General features: G+C 38.7%; 1 protein-coding gene across 6 annotated transcripts in view; it reads right to left on the bottom strand.

Annotated features, from left to right (window-relative positions):
* Positions 1-20,445, bottom strand: part of PCYT1B (phosphate cytidylyltransferase 1B, choline) — a 134,515-nt gene that overhangs the window by 36,427 nt on the left and 77,643 nt on the right. For 4 of the 6 annotated variants that reach the window (XM_056131222.1, XM_056131223.1, XM_056131220.1 and 1 more), the window contains exon 3: positions 12,907-13,023. The exons of the other annotated variants lie outside the window; for them this stretch is intronic. In XM_056131222.1, coding sequence (XP_055987197.1) covers positions 12,907-13,023 — 117 coding nt within the window. The remainder of the gene's footprint in view (positions 1-12,906; positions 13,024-20,445) is intronic. 6 annotated transcript variants of the gene reach the window in all.

The raw sequence follows: 20,445 nt of genomic DNA, 5'->3' as shown, positions 1-20,445 counted from the left end.
CACAGAATCATGAGTGTGCCCTGAGAACCTATGGATATGGCTCCAAGCCACCTCTTCCACCTCACAAAGATGAAATTCTTATGAATGGAATTTAATTCCTTTAAAAGGGGGCTTCAGGGACGGAACAATAGTATAGTGGGTAGGCTGTTTGCTTTGCACGTGGCTGAACTGGATTTGACACCAGTATCCCATATGGGCTGGAGCGATAGCATAGCGGTAGGGCGTTTGCCTTGCACGCAGCCAACATGGCCAACCCAAGTTCGATTCCTCCGCCCCTCTCGGAGAGCCCGGCAAGCTGCCGAGAGTATCTCGCCAGCTCCCCGTTACGTATTCGACATGCCAAACACAGTAACAACAAAGTCTCCAATGGAGACGTTACTGGGCCCGCTCGAGCAAATCGATGATCAATGGAAGGGCCTTTACTTTTTTTTATCCCATATGGTACGCCAAGCACTGCCAGGAGTAATTCCTGAGTGCAGAGCCAGGAGTACCCCTGAGGACCGCCAGGTGTGACCCCCAAACCAAAAATAAATAAAAAATAAAAAGGGGGCTTCTGGGGCCTCTCTAACCCCTTTCACCATGTGAGGACACAGAAAGAAGATAGCTATGAAAAAGAAAAAGTGAGAGCTCTCATCAGGAGGAAGCTATGCTTGTGCCTTCATCTTGGATGGGTGTCCTTCAGAATTTTTAGAGAGGAACTGTTGTTTTTAAACTACCCAGTCTGTGGTAGCTCATTACAGTAACTCAAACAATCTAAGACAGTGGATTTGGACTGGGGCCCAGACAATTCTATTTTTGACAAGTTTCAAAGATGATTCTGATGTGTACAACATTTGAAATACCCTGAAGCCTATTAAGAATATTCTGAGTTGGGTCTGGTTTTGAACCCACTATCACCCTCAGTGTGGGTAGGACAATTGTGATTATGTGATATATTGATTTACTGACTGTATAAATCTGTGACTCCCTAGATAGAAATTATTTATGGGTCATGTTTACAGTTTAAATAATTGATCTGAGACTTTTCAAATGTTCCTTTAGGATTTTATCAAAATATAACCCTAAGGTTTATATTGAGGGGGCTGAGTGACAGTACAGTGGGAAAGGAACTTTCCTTGTTTGTGGCTAACTCTGGTTCAATCCCTGACATCCCATATGTACCCCCAAGTTCACCAGGTGTGATCCCTGGGAGCAGAGCCTGGAGTAAGCCCTGATGGGGATGGTAAAAAAGAGATTCAGATTGAGCAGAAATGGATTTCAGATGCATCAATTTTCTGTTTCAGGCAATACAAAACTAGTCTGAGCCTTCTCTATTTTTAACCTCCTACCTGAGTAATATAATAGGGTATAACTTCTAGATGGCCAAGATAATGGCTTCCTGACAGAGTACAAATAAAATTAACATCTTGTTTATGCCAATAAGGGTCCTATTTTCATATCCCACAAGTGACCTCAAGAAACAGCTGAACATGCTGACCAATTATTGTCTAAACATTAATTACACCCAAAGCAGCACTGTTGTTCTTGAGTCTTGGCAAATACACTCTCCTAACCAGATGGAGAACTCTAAGCCATGGTGTTCCACGGATGAATTCACTAAATGGAGAGTCCATGCAGCAACTAACCTATTCTGATGTCTCACTGTGTTCAAAGTGAAATATTACCAGTAGACTACAGAAGAGAAACTATAGTATCGAGCCTCAACTGAGAAGCCCAACAGAACTGGGTTCTCTTCCAAGTCTGCTGCTTATTACTGGGAACGTTATCTCCAATTCCTTACACTCAGTTGTCTGTTTGTAAAACTGGTTGGAATTCTGAGACTGGAACGTGATCATCTGTACATACAGAGTAATGAATGTTCTAAAACCTGTGCCATTCACTGATGTTACTAGGAATATAGGACCATTTCCAGAGAGACTGTGATTGAGGCTCTGCCTTTTTGCTGCCCTTCATTTTCTAAGTAGAGGTCCAGCCACTTGACGCAAACTCTACTGTAGAAGCTGGGAATTCAAGCTGCAGATAGACTGTGTTCTGTCCCAGCTGCAGCTTTTCCAAAACCAGAGCTCCTCGAGAATTCTCTAAGGAAGAGGGCAAAGAGAAATGTTTTCTCCAAACAAGCAAAGAAGGGTCTATGAAGGCACCAGCAGCAGGAACCAGCAGCAGGGGCTCCAGAGGGTCAAGGACATGGTGCTGTGGACTTGCTTCGAGTGCCAGATATTTACTCCATTTGAGTGCTGCTGGGAGCTCAGATGATGAGGGCAAGCAAACACAGTGCTGAGCTGGCCTGGATGCCCCATCCTGTTTCTGCAAATATCTAAGAATTGGCTTTGATTCCAGGTAGGTTAGGAGCTCCCAACAAGGATTGAGACTGGATTTCCTACAGGGAAGGCAGAAGACAGTTTTATATGGAGATTTGGTTTTAACTAGAACACAAAATTGAGTAGGAGCCCAGGTTGATAGGGGTGTATTTTGTGTCTCCAATAAATAGTAAGAGTAGGATTGTTTTTAGTGGGTTTTTAACCCCCCTCTGTGAAGAAGTAGATTATGACTTGTGCTCTTTGAAAATTGTGTTTAGGGAAAAGAAACTTTTTGATAATAATAAAATTGAGTTGCTTGACTTGTTTTAAAATGACATAAACTTTTAAATTAACATTTAAAGAGAATGTGATGATCCTTTATGATGAGACCTAGTTTTAATTCACAAAAATAATGATAACAAAGATACACTTGTGGGGGGAAAATGACAAATTATCACGAGTTCCATGATTCAAAATGAGAAATGCAGATATCAGATAATAGTCCAAAACTCTTGGTAGTATGTGAGATCTATTATAGCCTAAGAAGTAGACTAGTATGTCTATTTATCAATTTATGATCTTTGAATCAACTATTTCTGCCCAAACATAAAGTAGAAATACCAAGTCCTGCCCTGACCAGAGTACGTTCATGGCTGAAGTCCTTTCTCTCATTACCCAGTGGAATTTCTACAACCACCAACCTGCAGATGTAAGTGGGGAGGGAATGGTAAGGCACAATTAGTATAGTAGCTTCATTCTTTCAACTCATCATAAGCCCTGTATTTGATAGCTATACATACACCACATCAAGAGCCAGCCTTTCAACTACCAATACAGAATAACTATTCATAAAGGGCTCCTAAACTTTTCCTCACCATGGAACTGTCTGCTATTAAGTTGGTTTGTGTTACTTGAAAAAGAGATAATAGGGCTGGAATAATAGAACAGCAGGTAGGGTGCTTGTCTTACACATGGCCAACCTGGATTCAATCCCGGGCACCCCATATGGTCCCCTGAGCCTGCCAGGAGAAATCACTGAGTGCAGAGCAAGGAGTAACTCATGAGCATCACTGGGTGTGGCCCAAAAGAAAAGAAAAGAAAAAATTCTCTTCTCTATTCTTACTACATGGGGAAAGTATGACTACAATATCAAATAAATAAATTATTTCTAATTTTTATATTGGATTTGACCTTATCACTACCAAAAGCTAAACATCAGTTTGATATACACACACCCAATATTTAGAGAAGAAATAACATGCCTTTTCTAATCATACTCCTTTTTCTTACAAGTATCATATAATTTTATCTGTAAATTACATTGCATTTCTATAAATTAAACACAATGATTCTATTTTATACCATGCATTCTGTAATTTCTCAGTGATTTTATAAGACTTCTATAAATACATTAATACATTTGAATTAAAAAGATTTTTTCTTGGTTTCCAGGTTTTTTTAATGTGTTTGACAAGGAAGGCTGACTTTGCCAATTAGGTGGTTTCTGCAAATTTTAGTAAGCTAAAACTGCAACCCCAAGGCTTTCTATTTTCTCAAGTTTCAAGCAAATGATAAAAGCATTTTATCAAAAATAATTGGATTGGCAATGGTGTAATTAAATTACCAACATTTCCATTTTCATTACCCCTTCTGAATATATTTGGTTGACTAAATTGCTTTCATGTAAAAGAGAAAGGGATATAATTAAGAGCCATTTGATAATTCTTGATAAACCCTTTTTGTTATATTTCCCAGAAAGGGAGAAAGGAAATGATTCTATTAGCTTGGAAACAACTTTTCTGCAGGTCACATCATTTATAATCCATTGCTTGCAACAAATTGAAGGAGAACTTAATAAATAAATTAAAATCCCTAATTCTAGCAATAACATATTTATCTACAAATAATGAAAACCCACTCATCTCATTAAATGTTAGAGAATATGAAGCAGGAAATATGCCAAAGAAAAAATATCAAAAGAAGCTGAGGGAAAAATATCTTGCCCACAAAGGAGCAAAGATAAAAAATACATTGGACTTCTCCATGGTAATAATGCAAGCTAGAAGAGAACAAAGTAAAATATTTATGATACTGGAAGGAAAAAAACCTCACCAAAGTAAAATTCTCTACCCTGTGAAATTATCCTTTCAGAGGAAAAAATAAAGACTTCCTCACACACAAAAAAAATTGAGAGAATTTGTTTCTAATAGACCTGTCTTGCAAGAAATATTTTTTAAAGTTCTTGAGAGGAAAATAAAAAGGATGGAAAATTATATTGATCAGAAATTTAGATCTGCATAAAAAGCAATAGAGTACAAATAAGTAAAGGTTTTTTTAAAAACCATACTTTTTTTGCGGGGTTTGGGTCACACTCAATAGAGTTCAAGGGTTTCTTCCTGCCTTTGTGCTCAGAGATTACTCTTGAAAGTGCTTGGGGACCATAATTATTGCAGGGAATCAAGCCTGAATGGGCCAAGTGCAGGCAAGCATCTTATGCCTGGTAGCATCTCTCCAGTCTGAAAAATAAAACCATATTCTTAATATAGTAGACAACCTTTAAACTCAAAATAAAACCACCATTGTATTCAATAATAAATAATTATGTGTGCATATATGAATCTATATGCTTACATATGAGCAAAATTGATGAAACCAATGATACAAGGAATGGAATGCAGAAATTAGAAATATTTTGTTATTACAAAGGAAACTGCTCTACTGGCAGAGTTTTGAGAGCCAACTTTCATTAGCTTAGAATGCATATTACAAACTCTAAAACAACCACTAAAAGTGAAGAGTATAATTGATATTTGCTAAGAAAGGAGAATAATATAAAATGCTTGATAAAAAGCATAAAAATGCGTGGAAAGCAAAAGAAACAAAGAACATCAGAACCAAACAGAAAATATAAAAATTAGTGGTAGATATTAAACCAATGATATCAATACCATGAACAGCAATAATCTAAATTTACAATTAGCAGAAATTGTCAGAGCAAATGAAAAAGTAAGATCCAACTCTGTGCTATTTATAAGGAACCTACTTTAAATAAAAACACATAGTCATTGGGGCTGGAGCAATAATACAGCAAGTAGGGTGTTTGCCTTGCATGTGGCCGATCCAGGGTTTGATTCCCAGAATCCCATATGGTCTCCTGAGCACCGCCAGGAGTAATTTCTTAGTGCACGAGACAGGAGTAACTCCTGTGCATCACCAGGTGTGACCCCCCCCAAAAAAACCCCACATAGTCATTTAAAGCAAAGACATGAAAAAAGATACAACATGTTATCTTTTAAATAGCTGGGTCGAATTGAATGGTTAAGACGCTTACCTTGCATGTAGCTGATTCGAGTTTTACCCCTACTATCCCACTATATGGCCTCTAAGCACTGCCACAAAGTGACCCCAAGCACAGAGCCAAAAGTAGCCTTTGACATAAGCTTTCCATGCCATGAGATTATTGATCTATTTATAAGATTAAACAAATCAGTTTTTTTGGTACATCTACACAATGGAGTACTATGTAGCTCTTAGAAAAGATGAAGTCATGAAATTTACATACAAGTGGTACAATATGGAAAGTATCATGCTAAGTGAAATGAGTCAGAAAGAGAGGGATAGACATAGAAAGATTGCATTCATCTGGGGGATATAAAGTAACACAATATGAAATTAATACCCAAGAATAGCTGAGATCAGCACCAGGAGGATTACTCCATAGCTTAGAGGCCAGCCGGGTATTCTAGGGGAAAGGGCAGTTCAGATAGAGAAGGGAGCACCAAATAAAGGGTGTTTGGAGGATCCTCCCAGGAGGGGAGATGCATGTTGAAAGTAGACTATGCACTGAACATGTTTGCCACTCAATGCCTCTTTTGCAGACCACAACACCCAAAAGGAGAGAGAGAACAAAAGGGAATGCCCTGCCACAGAGGTGGGGTGGGATGGGGGGGATGGCAGTGGGAGGGATATTATCCATGGTGGTGGAAAATGGGCACTGGTGGAGGGATGGGTATTTGATCATTGTATAACCGAAACCCAAGTATAAAAATCTGTAAATCTACAACTGTACCTCATGGTGTTTCACTAATAAAAAAAAATCAGTTTTGAGCAAAAAAAAAAAAAAGAGTCACCTTTCAGCACCGTTGATGTGACACAAGAACAACAGCAGAAAAAGAACTGACAGAAACTACATTAACTTCAGATAGCAAAGCAAAAAGTATTATCAAGAATAAAGATAGTCGTTAAATAATAATAAAGATATTAACATTCTAAGAAAATATAAGAATCCCTAATGTATATGTGCCTGACAACACAAAGTCCAAAATGTGAGGCAAAGTCTAATAGAATGGCAAGGAGAAATAGAAAAAATATGCCATTATAATTGGAGATGTTAGCACTTTATCATAAATGGACAGATCTAGCAGACAGTAAATGAATGAGAAGATGGCTAAACTTAACAGCACCATCAATCAACTGGATATAATTGACATCTGCAGATGATTTCATTCATTCACAGAATACACATCTTTCTCAAGTTTACATGGACCATTCACCAATAGAGACCACATTCTGAGTCATAAAACACAACTTAACCAATTTGAAAGAATAGAAATAATAGTGTCTCTTCTCCAACCATAATGGAATTAAACCTGTTATTGATAACAGAAAGAGGGGCCAAAGAAATTGTTAGCAGTTAGGGTGCTTGCCTTACACACAGCCAACTTGGTTTTGGTCCCAAGCAACTCATATGGTCTCTTGAACCCCACCAGGAGTGAATCCTGAGCACCTCCAGGTATAAACCCAAAGTTAAAAAAACAGAAGGATAACTGGAAAATCCTCCAAATACTTGGAGATTAAAGAATATGCTTCTAAATATACAATGTTCAACAAACGGGTTAAGAATAAATCTCAACTGCACTCATTTGTGGAATATAAAATATCATAATATGAGACTGACAGCCAAGGACAATAAAGGCAGGGTCAGGAATATTTCTCTATGGTTGGTAGCCTGCCTCATGAGCTGCGGGAGAAGGCAGCTGGAATAGAGAAGGGATCACGAAGTCAAAAATAGTTGGAGGGATAGTTTGGTATGGGAGGTGTATGCTGAAGGTAGATAAAGGAACAAAAGTGATAGCCTTTCAGTATCTTTATTGCAAACCATAATGCCCAAAAGCAGAGAGAGTATGGGGGCAATTTTCTGCCTTATAAGCAGGGGGAGAGGTAGGATGGGGGGATACTGGGAACATTGGTGGTGAAAAATGTTCACAGGTGGAGGGATGGGTGTTTGATCATTGTATGACTGAAACTCAAACATGGAAGCTTTGTAACTGTATCTCAAGGTGAGTCAATAAAAAAAAAGTCTCAAGAAAAATTGAAATATTTTAAATAAAATGAAAATACTACCTTAATGAAAATAAAATGAAATGAAAATAATACCGTAAAATTGTGGAATGCAGTAAAAAGTCCTTACAGGAAAATTTATGGCATTAAATGTATACATTAGAAAATAAAGAAGATAGCTCAATGACTTAAATTATTTTTCTCAGCAAATTTAAGGTCATGAATTCAAATTCTGATGCCACTTGCAGGAGCCAAAAGAAATCTAAGAGAGCTGCTTAGCTGCTTAACCCAGTGAGAAAGGGCCTGGAAAGTGGCTCAGTGGCTGAGGAAGTGCCTGGACAAGAGTGATGAAGTGAGCTTAGTCCCCAGTGCTGTGCATATGTTGAGAAGATTCTGAACGCCCCAGTCTAGGGTCCTCAATGATGGTGTGGAGGGCAATCTGAAATCAATAATCTAAGCTTCCACTTTAGAAACTAGAAATAAGATGAGCAAATTAAATACTACATAAGGAGAAGAAAAGGAATAATAAAAAATCTGAAAAAAATAGGAGTAATCAGAAAAATCAATAAAATCAAAAGCTGATTCTTTCAAACGATAAAAATTTCTGTAAGTTTCTAACAAAACTAGTGAGAGAAGATATAAACTTCCAGTCTTGGAAATTAAAGAGGGCATATTATTATAGAACTAATGGCTATTGAAAGGTTAATAAAGGAATATTATGAACAACTAAGTCTATGTTAATAATATTTTTTGTTTGTTTGGGGGCCCCACCTGGCAGTTCTCAGGGGTTATTCCTGGCTATGCACTCAGGGATCACTCCTGGTGGTGCTTGGTGGACCATATGGGATGCTGGGGATAGAACCCAGGATGGCCATGTACAAGGCAAAAGCCCTACCAGCTATGCTATTGCTCTGACTCTATCTTCATGAATTTTATTAGAATAGTTAAAATGAACAACTCCTTGAAATACACAAGCTATCAAAATTTCACAATAACTTCACAATAACTACAAAATATGACTAGGCCGATCAAGTCAGAAGATCAAATCAATAACAACCTTAAAAGAGAGAAATTGCCATGCCCATATGTGGTGGATTCTACCAAACCTTTAAGGAAGAAACAATACCAGTTCTCTACAGTTTTTTCAGAGAATGTCTCCCAACTCATTTTATTAAACTACCATAACACCAAAAGAAATATATTACACACAAAAATACTACAGACCTATCTTTCTTGTGAACATAGCTGCAGAACCTTAAAAAAAAACAAATCAATATAACAATGTACTGGAATTATACACCATGACCAAATGAGATTTATCTCAGGTATGCAAGTCTGGTTTAACACTCAAAAGTTATTGTGATCAGGACCTGGGACTAATTCAGTCATAAAGCACCTGCCTTGCAATTGTAAGACCATCAGTTCAATCCTTGGTGCCATCTACGTACCCTAGTATAATGGCAGAGGCACTGCCTTTTAAGGTCCCCAGTGCCACCACAAGTGTATGATCTCCAGTATATCAAAACCAAGTGTGTGTGAGCACCAGAAGTTAAGTGTGCAACTCCCAGCAAGCACCACAGCCAAGTATGCACAATCTATGGTACTGCAATAACAGAAAAGGAAGGGAAGGGGTAAAATAGCATAACTATTAGACAATAATTCATAAATTAATATAATCAACACACTAACCACATAAAGAATACCACACAATCATATCAACAAATGTAGAAAAAGAATTTGATATAATCCAACAGTTATTCATGATAAAAGAAAAACCCTCTTGGCAAACTAGGAATAAAGGGTAACTGTCTCAGCTTGATAAAGACCACCTAAAAAACTATAGCTAATATCATAATTAATTGTAAACTTAAAGATTTAACATAAGCTCAAGAACAAGTTAAAGATTTCTCCCTCACCAGGAGCAGAACAAAAACAGAATAATTTCGCAATTCAACTTCAATAGATACTGTAGAACTACACTATTTAAAAAGTATGGTATGGTGAAAATAAACAAATAGAGTAAGGGAACAAGAAAACTAGCCCAGAACCAGACCTATATAACTATATTAAACTGATCTTTGTCAAAGAAACAAAGTTGCACAGTGGAACAAAGTCTTTAAAATAAATGGTATGGGAACATTACTCATTACACATTACACCTATATGCAAAAAAATGAATCTAGGCACAAACTTTCACAAAAATGAACTCAAATATATGCACCTAAGTGTCAATGGAACATACATGCATCTAAATATAAAACACCAGAGTCTAAAACTCCTAAGAAGATAATAGAGAAAACTGAGATGACCTTGAGTATGGCAACGACTTTTAGGGGAAGCCTCACCTGGCAGCGCTCAATTATTAACTCCCAGTTCTGTGTTCCAGGGATATGTGATGGCTGGGATCAGATGTGGGCCTACTGATCCCAGGGATCAGAGCACATGCACTCAGCTACCTCTCCCACAACACAGCAGTGACTTTTCATACACAACACCAAAGTTACAAAATGTCTAAGACACAATGGATAAACTAGACTTTAGTAAAATGCCAAACTTCTATTCTGTGAAAGACAATGTCGAGGTAATGCGAAGACAACACACAGTCAGAGAAAATATTTGAAAAAGATGTATCTGATAAAAATTTTTTATCTGAACTATGTAAAGAACTCTTAGAACTCAACAACAGGGAAAAAGAACAACTTGACTTTGTTTCGGCTTTTGGGTCACAGTCAGTGTGCTCAGGAATTACTCCTGGATCTGATCTCAGCAATCACTCCTGGCAGTGATCAGGGGACCATATGGTATGCCGGGGACCAAACCCAGCTCAGCAGCATGCAAGGCAAGCACCCTACCTGGTGTACTATCACTGCAGCACCACATCCATTTTAACTTAGGATGAAATTATTTTTAATTTCAACTAAAACATTTGGAAGAAGGTATGTAGACTTTCAGAATTCTCTCAAAAGCTATGGGAACCAAAATTTGAAGACCAACAAAATGACTTTCACAGGAATTTGCCACATCTTATGAAGTATGGGAAGTCATGGAGCATGGTTGCCACAATAATTGGAGGAAGCGATTGGCATTTAGTGGACAGAATGCCAATGACATTTAATATCTCACAATATGCATGACAGCTCCACATAAGAAGTTTTCCATATCCCACAAGACTTGTGAACATCCCTGCATATTCAATTAAAATAGAGTTCAGAACCTAACTTTGTTTTACGTGCAGTTACAAAGTATTCCTGAAACAGCTGTTATAGATGTTAAATTTTAAAGAAAAGCCATGCTACAAAAAACAAAAGATGATTATACTTTATCTTGTTGGCAATTATACACAAATATGTGTACTACAGCAATGCCACTCATGGGATTCAAGCTCCAATAAATTGACTCAATAGAGCTCTGTCTACATGAAGAAGGTAGGAGATTCCATCTCACAGACCTGCAATCAAATACAAACAGATAAACAGAAGCACTAAATACTGATCACATTGGATTTTACTAATAGAATGGCTTCAACATTTTATAGGACTGCCATTCAATCATTTTATTGGGGGGGGTGTTGGAGTCCCAAGTAAAGGCTACTCCTGTTGATAACTTCACCAACTGGTCCAGCAGCTTAGTACGATGAGCTAACAGCGGGGTGCTGTTTTGGTCCTGCAGTGGTGACCATGATGTCCACCCCAGCAGTATTTAGAGGATTCCAGGGCAGTGCTCAGAGGGCCATGTGGTGCCAGAGATCAACCCTGGGTCAAGCCTATGTAAAGAAGATGCTCTAACCCCTGGACTATCTCCCTAGTCCTATGATCAAATTATTTGAAACTGGAAAATAAAAAATCAATGGAGAAGATAACATGTTGAAAATTTTTTATTATGGTTTAGGTTGCTTCTAAATTCTCATTCTTTGTTACTGTTCCCAGAGATTTATATACTATTTCTTTAATAGCTTTTGGGTCATACTGCTTCAGTTCCTATTCATATTCATGATTGCGGGAAGGGTGAAGTTCAGGTAAAATTTTATATTTTATGAAAATTTTATTGGTTTTCCATTGGTTAGCAATAATACAATAGTTTGGAATGACAGCTTTCCACCTCTATAAATGTGTAAGTCTCAACATTCCCACAACCGAAATTCTAGTGCCACTGTGCTATCAAAATATCCCCATCTACCAACTCCTCAATCACCCCAAAATAGTTTTAAACTTGCAGTGGCTGACAAAAAAAGCACAGACACACCATCTCCTATCAACTACCTTTCCTTCACAGTAACAGTCTAAGGCTTGAGCATGCCTGGATCATGCACTATTGCCAAAACTGACCACGGTAAACAGATATGCTGCATCTAGAAGGTATAGAGGTGAGAGACAGGTTATCCTCATCAGATACTATTTCTTTCACCTGCATTAAAATCTATAGGCCTTCTCAAGGAGGAAAGTTTAGATTCACAGGTAACCACCCCTGTCCCTCTCCACAAACTTAGTGCATCAATTTCTTCACTGTAAACGGAAATTACCTAAGTGCACAAACCTCCATTTCTTTGACATATTATGCACAGTCAAGTAATTATGGTTCTTGCAAGCCACTACAGGCAGCACAATGTAGTCCCAAGTATCAGGGATCGCATAAAGGAAATGGGTAATGACTTCGTTTAACCTTAATTTCCTAAATCCTCACACATATTCAAGATTCAAAACCAGAAGGATATTACATTTCTCTATACTCATTAGAAAATTATAGAAAAATGAATTGGAGGGGCTGGATAAATAGTAAAGTGGGTAGGGCACTTGCCTTACACAAAGCCAACCTGGGTTTGATCACCAGCATCCCATATGCCAGCTTAGACACCTGAGACTCCAGGCTGGTCCCCTGAGCACCACCAGGAGTAATCCCAGAGTACAGAGTTGGGAGCAACCCCTGAGTATCGCCAAGTGTGCCCCCCCACAAAAAAGGGGAAAAGATAAATTGGATCAGGCCTCAAATACAAGAAGAAAGGCATTAATGGGAACCATGAAGCACTTACCCTTACCGCTGGTCGTATTAATAGCCTGTCTCTCTCTGGGGATCAATGGTGCACAATTCCATGATGCAATTTCCCCTGTGTTTCTTTAATCATCATTTAAAATTTCAAACAGTGAACAAGTGAGCCAGTCTGAGCAGAATCAAGACTATTAACTGTGAAGTTTTAATGCTGGAACTCTGAAAGGAGACCTTTTCAGGGCATATGCTGTATATAAGGGAGTTTTAAGAGAAATGCACTTCTTACCTCCCACCAGTAAGTAGCTGTTGGGAAACAGTGTTTTTGCCTGCATAAGTGCCCTCGCATGGCCTGAATGGAAGAGGTCAAATATCCCATCCGCATATACTCTGACAGGTCGGTCCGCTGTGCAGGAAAGAAAACACCATCAACAGAATTTCAAAACAAGGAATCCCAGTTACCTGATACTTCCTTCAGCGTAGCATCATTAGACAGTTTACCTGGACCAGACATAATGTCCACAAACCATCACTTTCACACTTGTGCATGAGAGTCGTTTTCCAAAGAGATTCCTCTGAGGACATTGAAGCAAGGTAAACACATAATAAAATTAGCAGCAGCTTAGAACACATTGTGTTTGTTTAATTTTGGCTTTGGAGCCATACTGACAGTGCTCAGGGCTTATTCTTGCCTCTGTGCTCAAGGATCATCCCTGGCAGTGCTTGGGGGGGGGTGTTATATGAAGCATATGGGGTCCTAGGGCTGGAACCAAGGTCAACTGCATGCAAGGCAAGCATATTCTCTGCTGTACAATTTCTCTGGCCCTCCACACACATTTTACTTGATAGAAGATAAAGAAGAACTGGGGAATCCTCTTGAATCAGCCTGGAGTCTCAGGTGTCTAGACTGGCAGTATCAGATAGTCCAGGCACAGTGAAGGTTTGGCAGAATCAATACAGAAAAAATACATCAGAGGAGGGGACTAGAGAAATAGATCAAAGGGTTGGAGTGCACACTTTTTTTTTGCTTTTTGGGTCACACCCAGCGATGCACAGGGGTTACTCCTGGCTCTGCACTCAGGAATTTTTCCTGGAGTTGTACAGAGGACCACATGGGATGCTGGGAGTCGAACTCGGGTTGGCCACATGCAAGGCAAATGCCTTACCTGCTGTGCTATTGTTCCAGCCCTAGAGTGCACACATTGCAATCAGGAGGCCCAAGTCTGATTCCAAACCCCTTATGGTCCCTCCGTACCACTATCAGTCACCAACACACACTGGCCCCCTACACACACAAAAAAAATTTTAAATGCATCAACATAGCAAGAACTGAGGCAGTGAATGGAAAGACCAAAACCACTTCATCCTTAAACCTGTAGCACTGTCCTCCCATTGTTCATAGATTTGGCTTGAGCGGGCACCAGTAATGTCTCCATTGTGAAATTTGTTGTTACTGTTTTTGGCATATCCAATACGCCACAGGGAGCTTGCCAGGCTCTGCCGTGTGGGCAGGATACTCTCAGTAGCTTGCTGGGCTCTCCGAGAGGGACAGAAAAATCAAACCCGGCTCGGCCAGGTCGGCAGCATACAAGGCAAACACCCTACCCACTGTGCTATCGCTCCAGCCCATCCCTAAGTCTAGCCATCCTAAATGGAGAGCCCTGGCTTGTGCTTGAAAGACAATGTTGTCCTGAAGTCTGCTCATGCTGCCCAAGTAGACACTTTCTTTTCAACACCCAGTGGCACTGGAAGCCTGAGCTCAGCCATGGTGGTAGCTACACCACCCAAATGAGCAAATGCTACAAATCAGGATGTATTTCCTTCTGCAGGGCCATTCATTAGATACTTCCCAGTACATTGCTGCAAAAGGTCACCCTGAAATCATAAAAGATTAGAGGGCAAGTGCTCCAAAGGGAGGAGAGCCCATGCAAAAGTTGCATGAGGAGTGGCTAAGAGTAACACTACAGTCCTGCGCAAGGAGGAAAAGGGACACATTTCTGGGTTCTCCTGCGCAGTCAGGAGACTGGACATACTTCTGCTATGCCATCAAAGACCCATTTCCTCAAATTAGAGGGTGACGGTGTAGGTAGAGTGGTTGGGTATCAATTTTTTTTATTTTTGTCATTCTGGACTCTTGGCAAAGGAACTAGAAAGTGAAAATATGGTGAACTACAAGGTAAATATAGGAAGCAAACATACAAACATATATATCTACTTCTTTTCAAACATGATTAAAACAGCAGAGGAGGAGTTAGTTTTTTTTAAAGGCATAGCTTTCTCCACCAAGGGCAAAGAAATCAAGAAAAACAATGACAGTTAATGAGAGATGTCAACAACATTTAGGAAAGTAGATTGGCAGACTGCTGAGTGCCTACAGGGAATAAGAATCAGGGAAATGACAGGGAGAGAAAGGAACTGCAGGATTTTATTTTTAAAAAAATGTCTAAGAGAGATGGAAAGACAGTACAGGGGTTAAGGAACTTGCCTTGCATGCAACTGACCTCAGTTCAACCCTGGTCACTGTATATAATCACCAAAAGCATAGCGGGGTGCAGGAATGCAGGGCATCTCTCAATCCCCAGCACAACCAGGTTTGGCCCTGGAGGTCCCAAAGTACTGCCAGAGTGGTCTGAGTAATCGCAGACACTACACAACCACCAGACCGGCACTGCGTCCTCAGACCCATACATTGAACCACTATTCTAAGGGCCATGAAGCACGACTTGGGAGACTGCCCCCAAAATAACAAGCCTAAAAGTCCCTTTGAAAAAATTACATATATTCTCTGGATGCTATAAAAAGAAATTTACAATCAACACAAACTACTATTTAATGCTATTTAAATTTATATTTTAAATTGTGATTATTTTCTGAATCTGTACAACCTTATTAATTTGGAAAAAGGAAAAGGGAATGTTTTATTAATAGATTCAGATGGTACAATGTTTCTAATAAATTTAATTTCTCTAATAAAAAAAACTTGAGAGACTTTATGTCAGATAGGGAATAGTAATTATTCCCAATTATATGCCATTTTGAACAAACAGAACTGCCTTCACAGGATTACACTATATTCTAAATAAGGCACAGTAAATAGAAAATGCTTTGAAATAACAAACTGTCTAATGAGGGATCCTTAGTTTCAATGTTCTTATTCAATTTGAATTCAATTGAGGAAAATTTGTCTTAAGATATAAACCCCAGGGGAAAGCAGATGGCAGTTTTGTGAAACTTTTTTGTTATTGATTCAGAGGTGATCGAGATAAATGAATTCAGGAAGCAGGGAGGAAAGAAAAGAAAGATGACATAATTACTGAGAAAAAGACCATTCATTTAGTAAATCTGTGAAAGTATTTGCAGAGTTGATTCTGCAATAAGCTCACTTTTAAAAATTGGAATGTATCAGCAAGTTCCAGGCTGAGCAACCAGAAAAGAAAAAACAGAGCCCAAAGCTCCTCAACAAATAAAGTTCAAGAACAAAAAGGAGAAAAAGGAATGGAAGGGGAACATGCAGGTTAAAAGAGATTTAAATGATATATTTAGCATTAAATGTATGGGTAACATTTAGGTTAAAACAATAAATGATGACAGAAGACAATAGAAATTGGAGTATTACATATTTGATATTAAGACTTTTATGTGAGGTAATGGTAGAATGTTTTTTTAAAACAAAGGTTTTTTTTTTTATTCTGCACCCTGGGAACTTCTCATCAATTGATATCTTTAACTACTGATACTTCTGGGCACTGGTGGAGGGATGGGTATTTGATCATTGTATAATTGAAACCCAAGCACAAAAATTTGTAAGTCTACAACTACCTCATGGTGTCTCACTAATAAAAATTTAAAAAATTTAAAAAATAAATAAATAAACCCAAAAAAAGAACTATTGATACTTCATTGGAGTTGCCTTCCTATCCTTCTGGTACTCCAATGATTCTTATGTTGTTCCTCTTGAATTTATCCCCTAGGTCTCTTATTCGCCCAAGCGCTATTTCGAGGTCTTTTTCTGTTATATCTTGTTTCCTGAGGGCCTGCTATGGGAGCAGGCTCAAGTGTGCCTGGGAAAATTAGAAGTAATGGTGGTAGGAAAGTGCAATGGTGGTGGGATTGGTGGTGGAATATCGGATGTCTGGAACTAAACTAATGACTTAATAAAGTTATTCAAAATAATCACTGTCACTATCCTCCCATTGTTCATCGATTTTGCTCAAGCGGGCCCAGTAATGTCTCCATTCTGACAATTGTTACTGTGTTTGGCATATTGAATACATCACGGGTAGCTTGCAGGCTTTGCCGTGGGGGCGAGATACTCTTGGTAGCTTTCCGGGCTCTCTGAATTGAGCCCAGGTCGGGCCATGTTGGCTGCTTGCAAGGCAAATGCCCTACCTGCTGTGCTATCACTCCAGCCCGTTCAAAATAATAATAATAATAATAATAATAATAATAAATTTAAAAAATAATAAATAAAATGAAGTTCTTTCTTAGACATAGATATCTGTGGATGAAATTCTAGGAAGTCTGGATTTTTTCAATAATTTAAAAGTAAAGAGTAGTGGGGCTGGATTGTTAGCACAGCAGGTAGGGCGTTTGCCTTGCACGTGGCTGACCCGGGTTCGATTCCCAGTATCCCACATGGTCTCCTGAGTGCAGAGCCAGGAGTAACCCCTGTGCATCGCTGGGTATGACCCAAAAAGAAAAAAAAAGTAAAGAGTTGTGCGAGAGAACAAAAGGGAATGCCCTGCCACAGAGGCAGGGTGGGATACTGGGACCCATAGTGGTGGAAAATGGGCACTGGTGGAGGAATGGGTATTTGATCATTGTATAAGTGAAACCCAAGTACAAAAATTTGTAAGTCTATAACTGTACCTCATGGTGTTTCACTAATAAAAATTAATTTAAAAAAAGAGTTGTGCATTGGGCAAAACTGGTTGTGAGTTGGCAGCTCTTAGGTCTGAGTGACGGAGTCACAAAGGTTCATTATGTCATTCTACTTTTGTGTATATTTAAAATTTCTTCATAATAAAAGAAACATTAATAGTGATTTATGTTAGTTTGTATACTTACTAATTTTACTCTTCTGAAGCTTTTTTGGACATACTTGTAGATACCCAAGTACCATTCAGAGTATCTACACTGGGAACTACTGGGCATGGGGTACTGGATTTTTTGCCAGTATCAGAAGTCAGGACACAAGATTCTATGGCCACAGTGGAGGGACTTGACGGTGATTCCCAATATGCCTTTCCTCATAGAATTCGTGCCTTTGTATGATCCCCTCCCTTTGAAATGATGAGTGGAATCTGACTTGCTTCTCTAACCAGAGGAACCTGGAAAAGGTGATTGTGTCACTCCATGATTTGTACATTAGGGATTGCAAATAGACCCATTCTTTCTCCCTTAGTGACTTTGAAGAAGCAAGTTACCATGTTGTAATAGGATTACTTGACACAGAACTACAGGTGTCTTCCAGGAACTGAGAGTGAACTCTGGCAGACAAGCAGCAAGAGAAGAAAGACTCTTGATCTAACAGTTGCAAGTGAATAAATTCTGCCATCAACCTGAGTAAGTTCAGAAGTGAATCTATCACCAAACTTTAAATTGAGAAATGAGCCCTGGGTGATACCTTGCATGGAACCTTGTGAGACCCAGAACAGAGGACATAGATCAACCAGGCTCAGACTACTGACCTCTGGACATTACAAGATAATAAACTTGCATTGTTTTAAGTGACTAGTTCTGTGGCAATCTGTTATATGGCACAGAAAACTAATGGAAAGCATTATAGCCTTTCTGTCAATCATATTAGTATAATAATAATAACTTCCAGGCCATAATATGATGGAGGGCACACCCAATGGTGCTCAGGGCTTACTCCCAGCTACACTCAGGGATCACCCCTCGCATTGCTTGGGGGGGACCACGCAGTTCACCAAATCAAGTCATTGAATCAAGTCACCTGCTACCACCTGCTATAAAAGTAAATTTTCAACTCTCTAAGCTGCTTGAACTAGATATAATACAAATGAAAAGGGAAATTTAAAGTAGCAAAATGGGGAGAAAATAAAATATGACAGTAACTTGAAACCTCAAGGATATATGATATATGATATCATAAGCAGAGAACAACTCAAAATCATGGGATATAATGTCTACCAGAGAGGGCCAGAGTGATAGTACAGAGGGTAGAATTCTTGTTTTGCATGCAACCAACTGGGATTCAATCCCCGGCATCCCATATAGTCCCATATAGTCCCCCAAACACCACCAGGAATGACCCACCAGTGCAGAACCAGGAGTAAGCTCTGAGCAAAGCTGGTGTCTCAAAATATATATATATATGAGAGATATGTATATATATGTGTATATATATGGATATACATACATATATATCAAACAGCAAGTTCAGCATTGCTATAATAAGGTAATTCATAAAGACGAAAACTCAAGAAAAGAGGTCAAAGTGACCCAAGAAAACTCATAAAGGAGGTCCATGTGACACAAGAAATCTCACAAAAAATAATCAAAGAACACAAAAATACAATAAAACCCAGGGAAAAATAATGAGCTCAAAAAATAAAGTCAATGAACAGAAGGCAGGAATAAGAGTTTTCCATTAGAAAATAACAGACTCAGAATATGAGAACTCAGTAAGTGGGAGCAAGAGCACCAGAGAAAGCAATGAATACAGAATAACCCCAAATGAAGGAACAAATCACTGAGCTCAAAGATAATAATGGACAAATGATTCAGGTAGAGGAAGAGAGAAAATATATTTAAAAAGCGAATAAACCTCATGAATGTGACCAGCTCCATTAAGAAGGCAATATGAAGCAGACGCTTCTCAGAGAAAGACAGGCAGATGGCCAATAAGCACATGAAAAAGTGCTCAGCATCACTACTTATTACGGATATCCAGCTTTGGAAAGGCTGCAAGTAGCATAATGATATGCTTGTGAACATTTTTGTCTCTTAGTTTGTCCTTTTCTGATAGAAAATAATAGCTTTAACCCTGGCTTTAACCCTGAAGTTCTCAAGGACAGTGGGTTTTTAACTTTTACAGGCCAGTATTGGTCTGTGGACTGGTGGTTGAAAACTGCTGCTCAAGGATATATTTTGTATTACTAATTTTATATCAGTTCTTTTCTAGGATAGGAAAAAGCACTGTTTATCCATTTTTTCAGGTATCTATTTCAGGGAGTTTGCTGCTACTACTTGATTTTATGGGTCTTTTCTAAACACTACAATACACTTTTAATCTATTCCAGATTTTAATTTTTTATCCTCTTATATGAGCTTGTTTTCTTTGAGATCTTTTAATTCCATATGTACTCTTTATTAAGATGCTGTTGAATTATAAGATTGTATAAAGGTTAGGGCTTTCTAAAGCTCTTTCATTTGTTTTATTTGGGAAGGCTAGGGTTTGGACCACACCTGGTGATGCTCAGGGTTATTCCTGGCTCTGTGCTCAGAAGTGACCCCCTGGCAGCACTCTTGAGACTTATGTGGTACCAGGGATTTGAAAGGGGTCTGGTGGGATGGAAGGCAAATGCCTTTGAACATATCCATGCAGTATGTTTAGTATGTTGTTATCTCTTTTGCTTTTTAGTTTGTCTTTGTAAATCCAGGCTAGTTATTTTGAGATTAAGATATAGCTGGATACTTATGGAAGTCAATTAAGGTGATGAGAGGGGTAAATCAAAATAGTCAATAATTTCTATGAGCAATGTGTCATAAAAACTCTCAAAGAAATTCATTGCTGCCTGTGGGAAATTGTAGGACTAGAAATAAGCAAGTAGAATTCTTGATTCCTTGCTCTGAAAAGATT

The sequence above is a fragment of the Sorex fumeus genome, unplaced genomic scaffold (genome assembly GCF_029834395.1).
Source record: "Sorex fumeus unplaced genomic scaffold, SorFum_2.1 ptg000086l, whole genome shotgun sequence".
Lineage (NCBI taxonomy): Eukaryota > Metazoa > Chordata > Mammalia > Eulipotyphla > Soricidae > Sorex > Sorex fumeus.
This window is presented reverse-complemented; position numbering and strand designations above follow the sequence as displayed.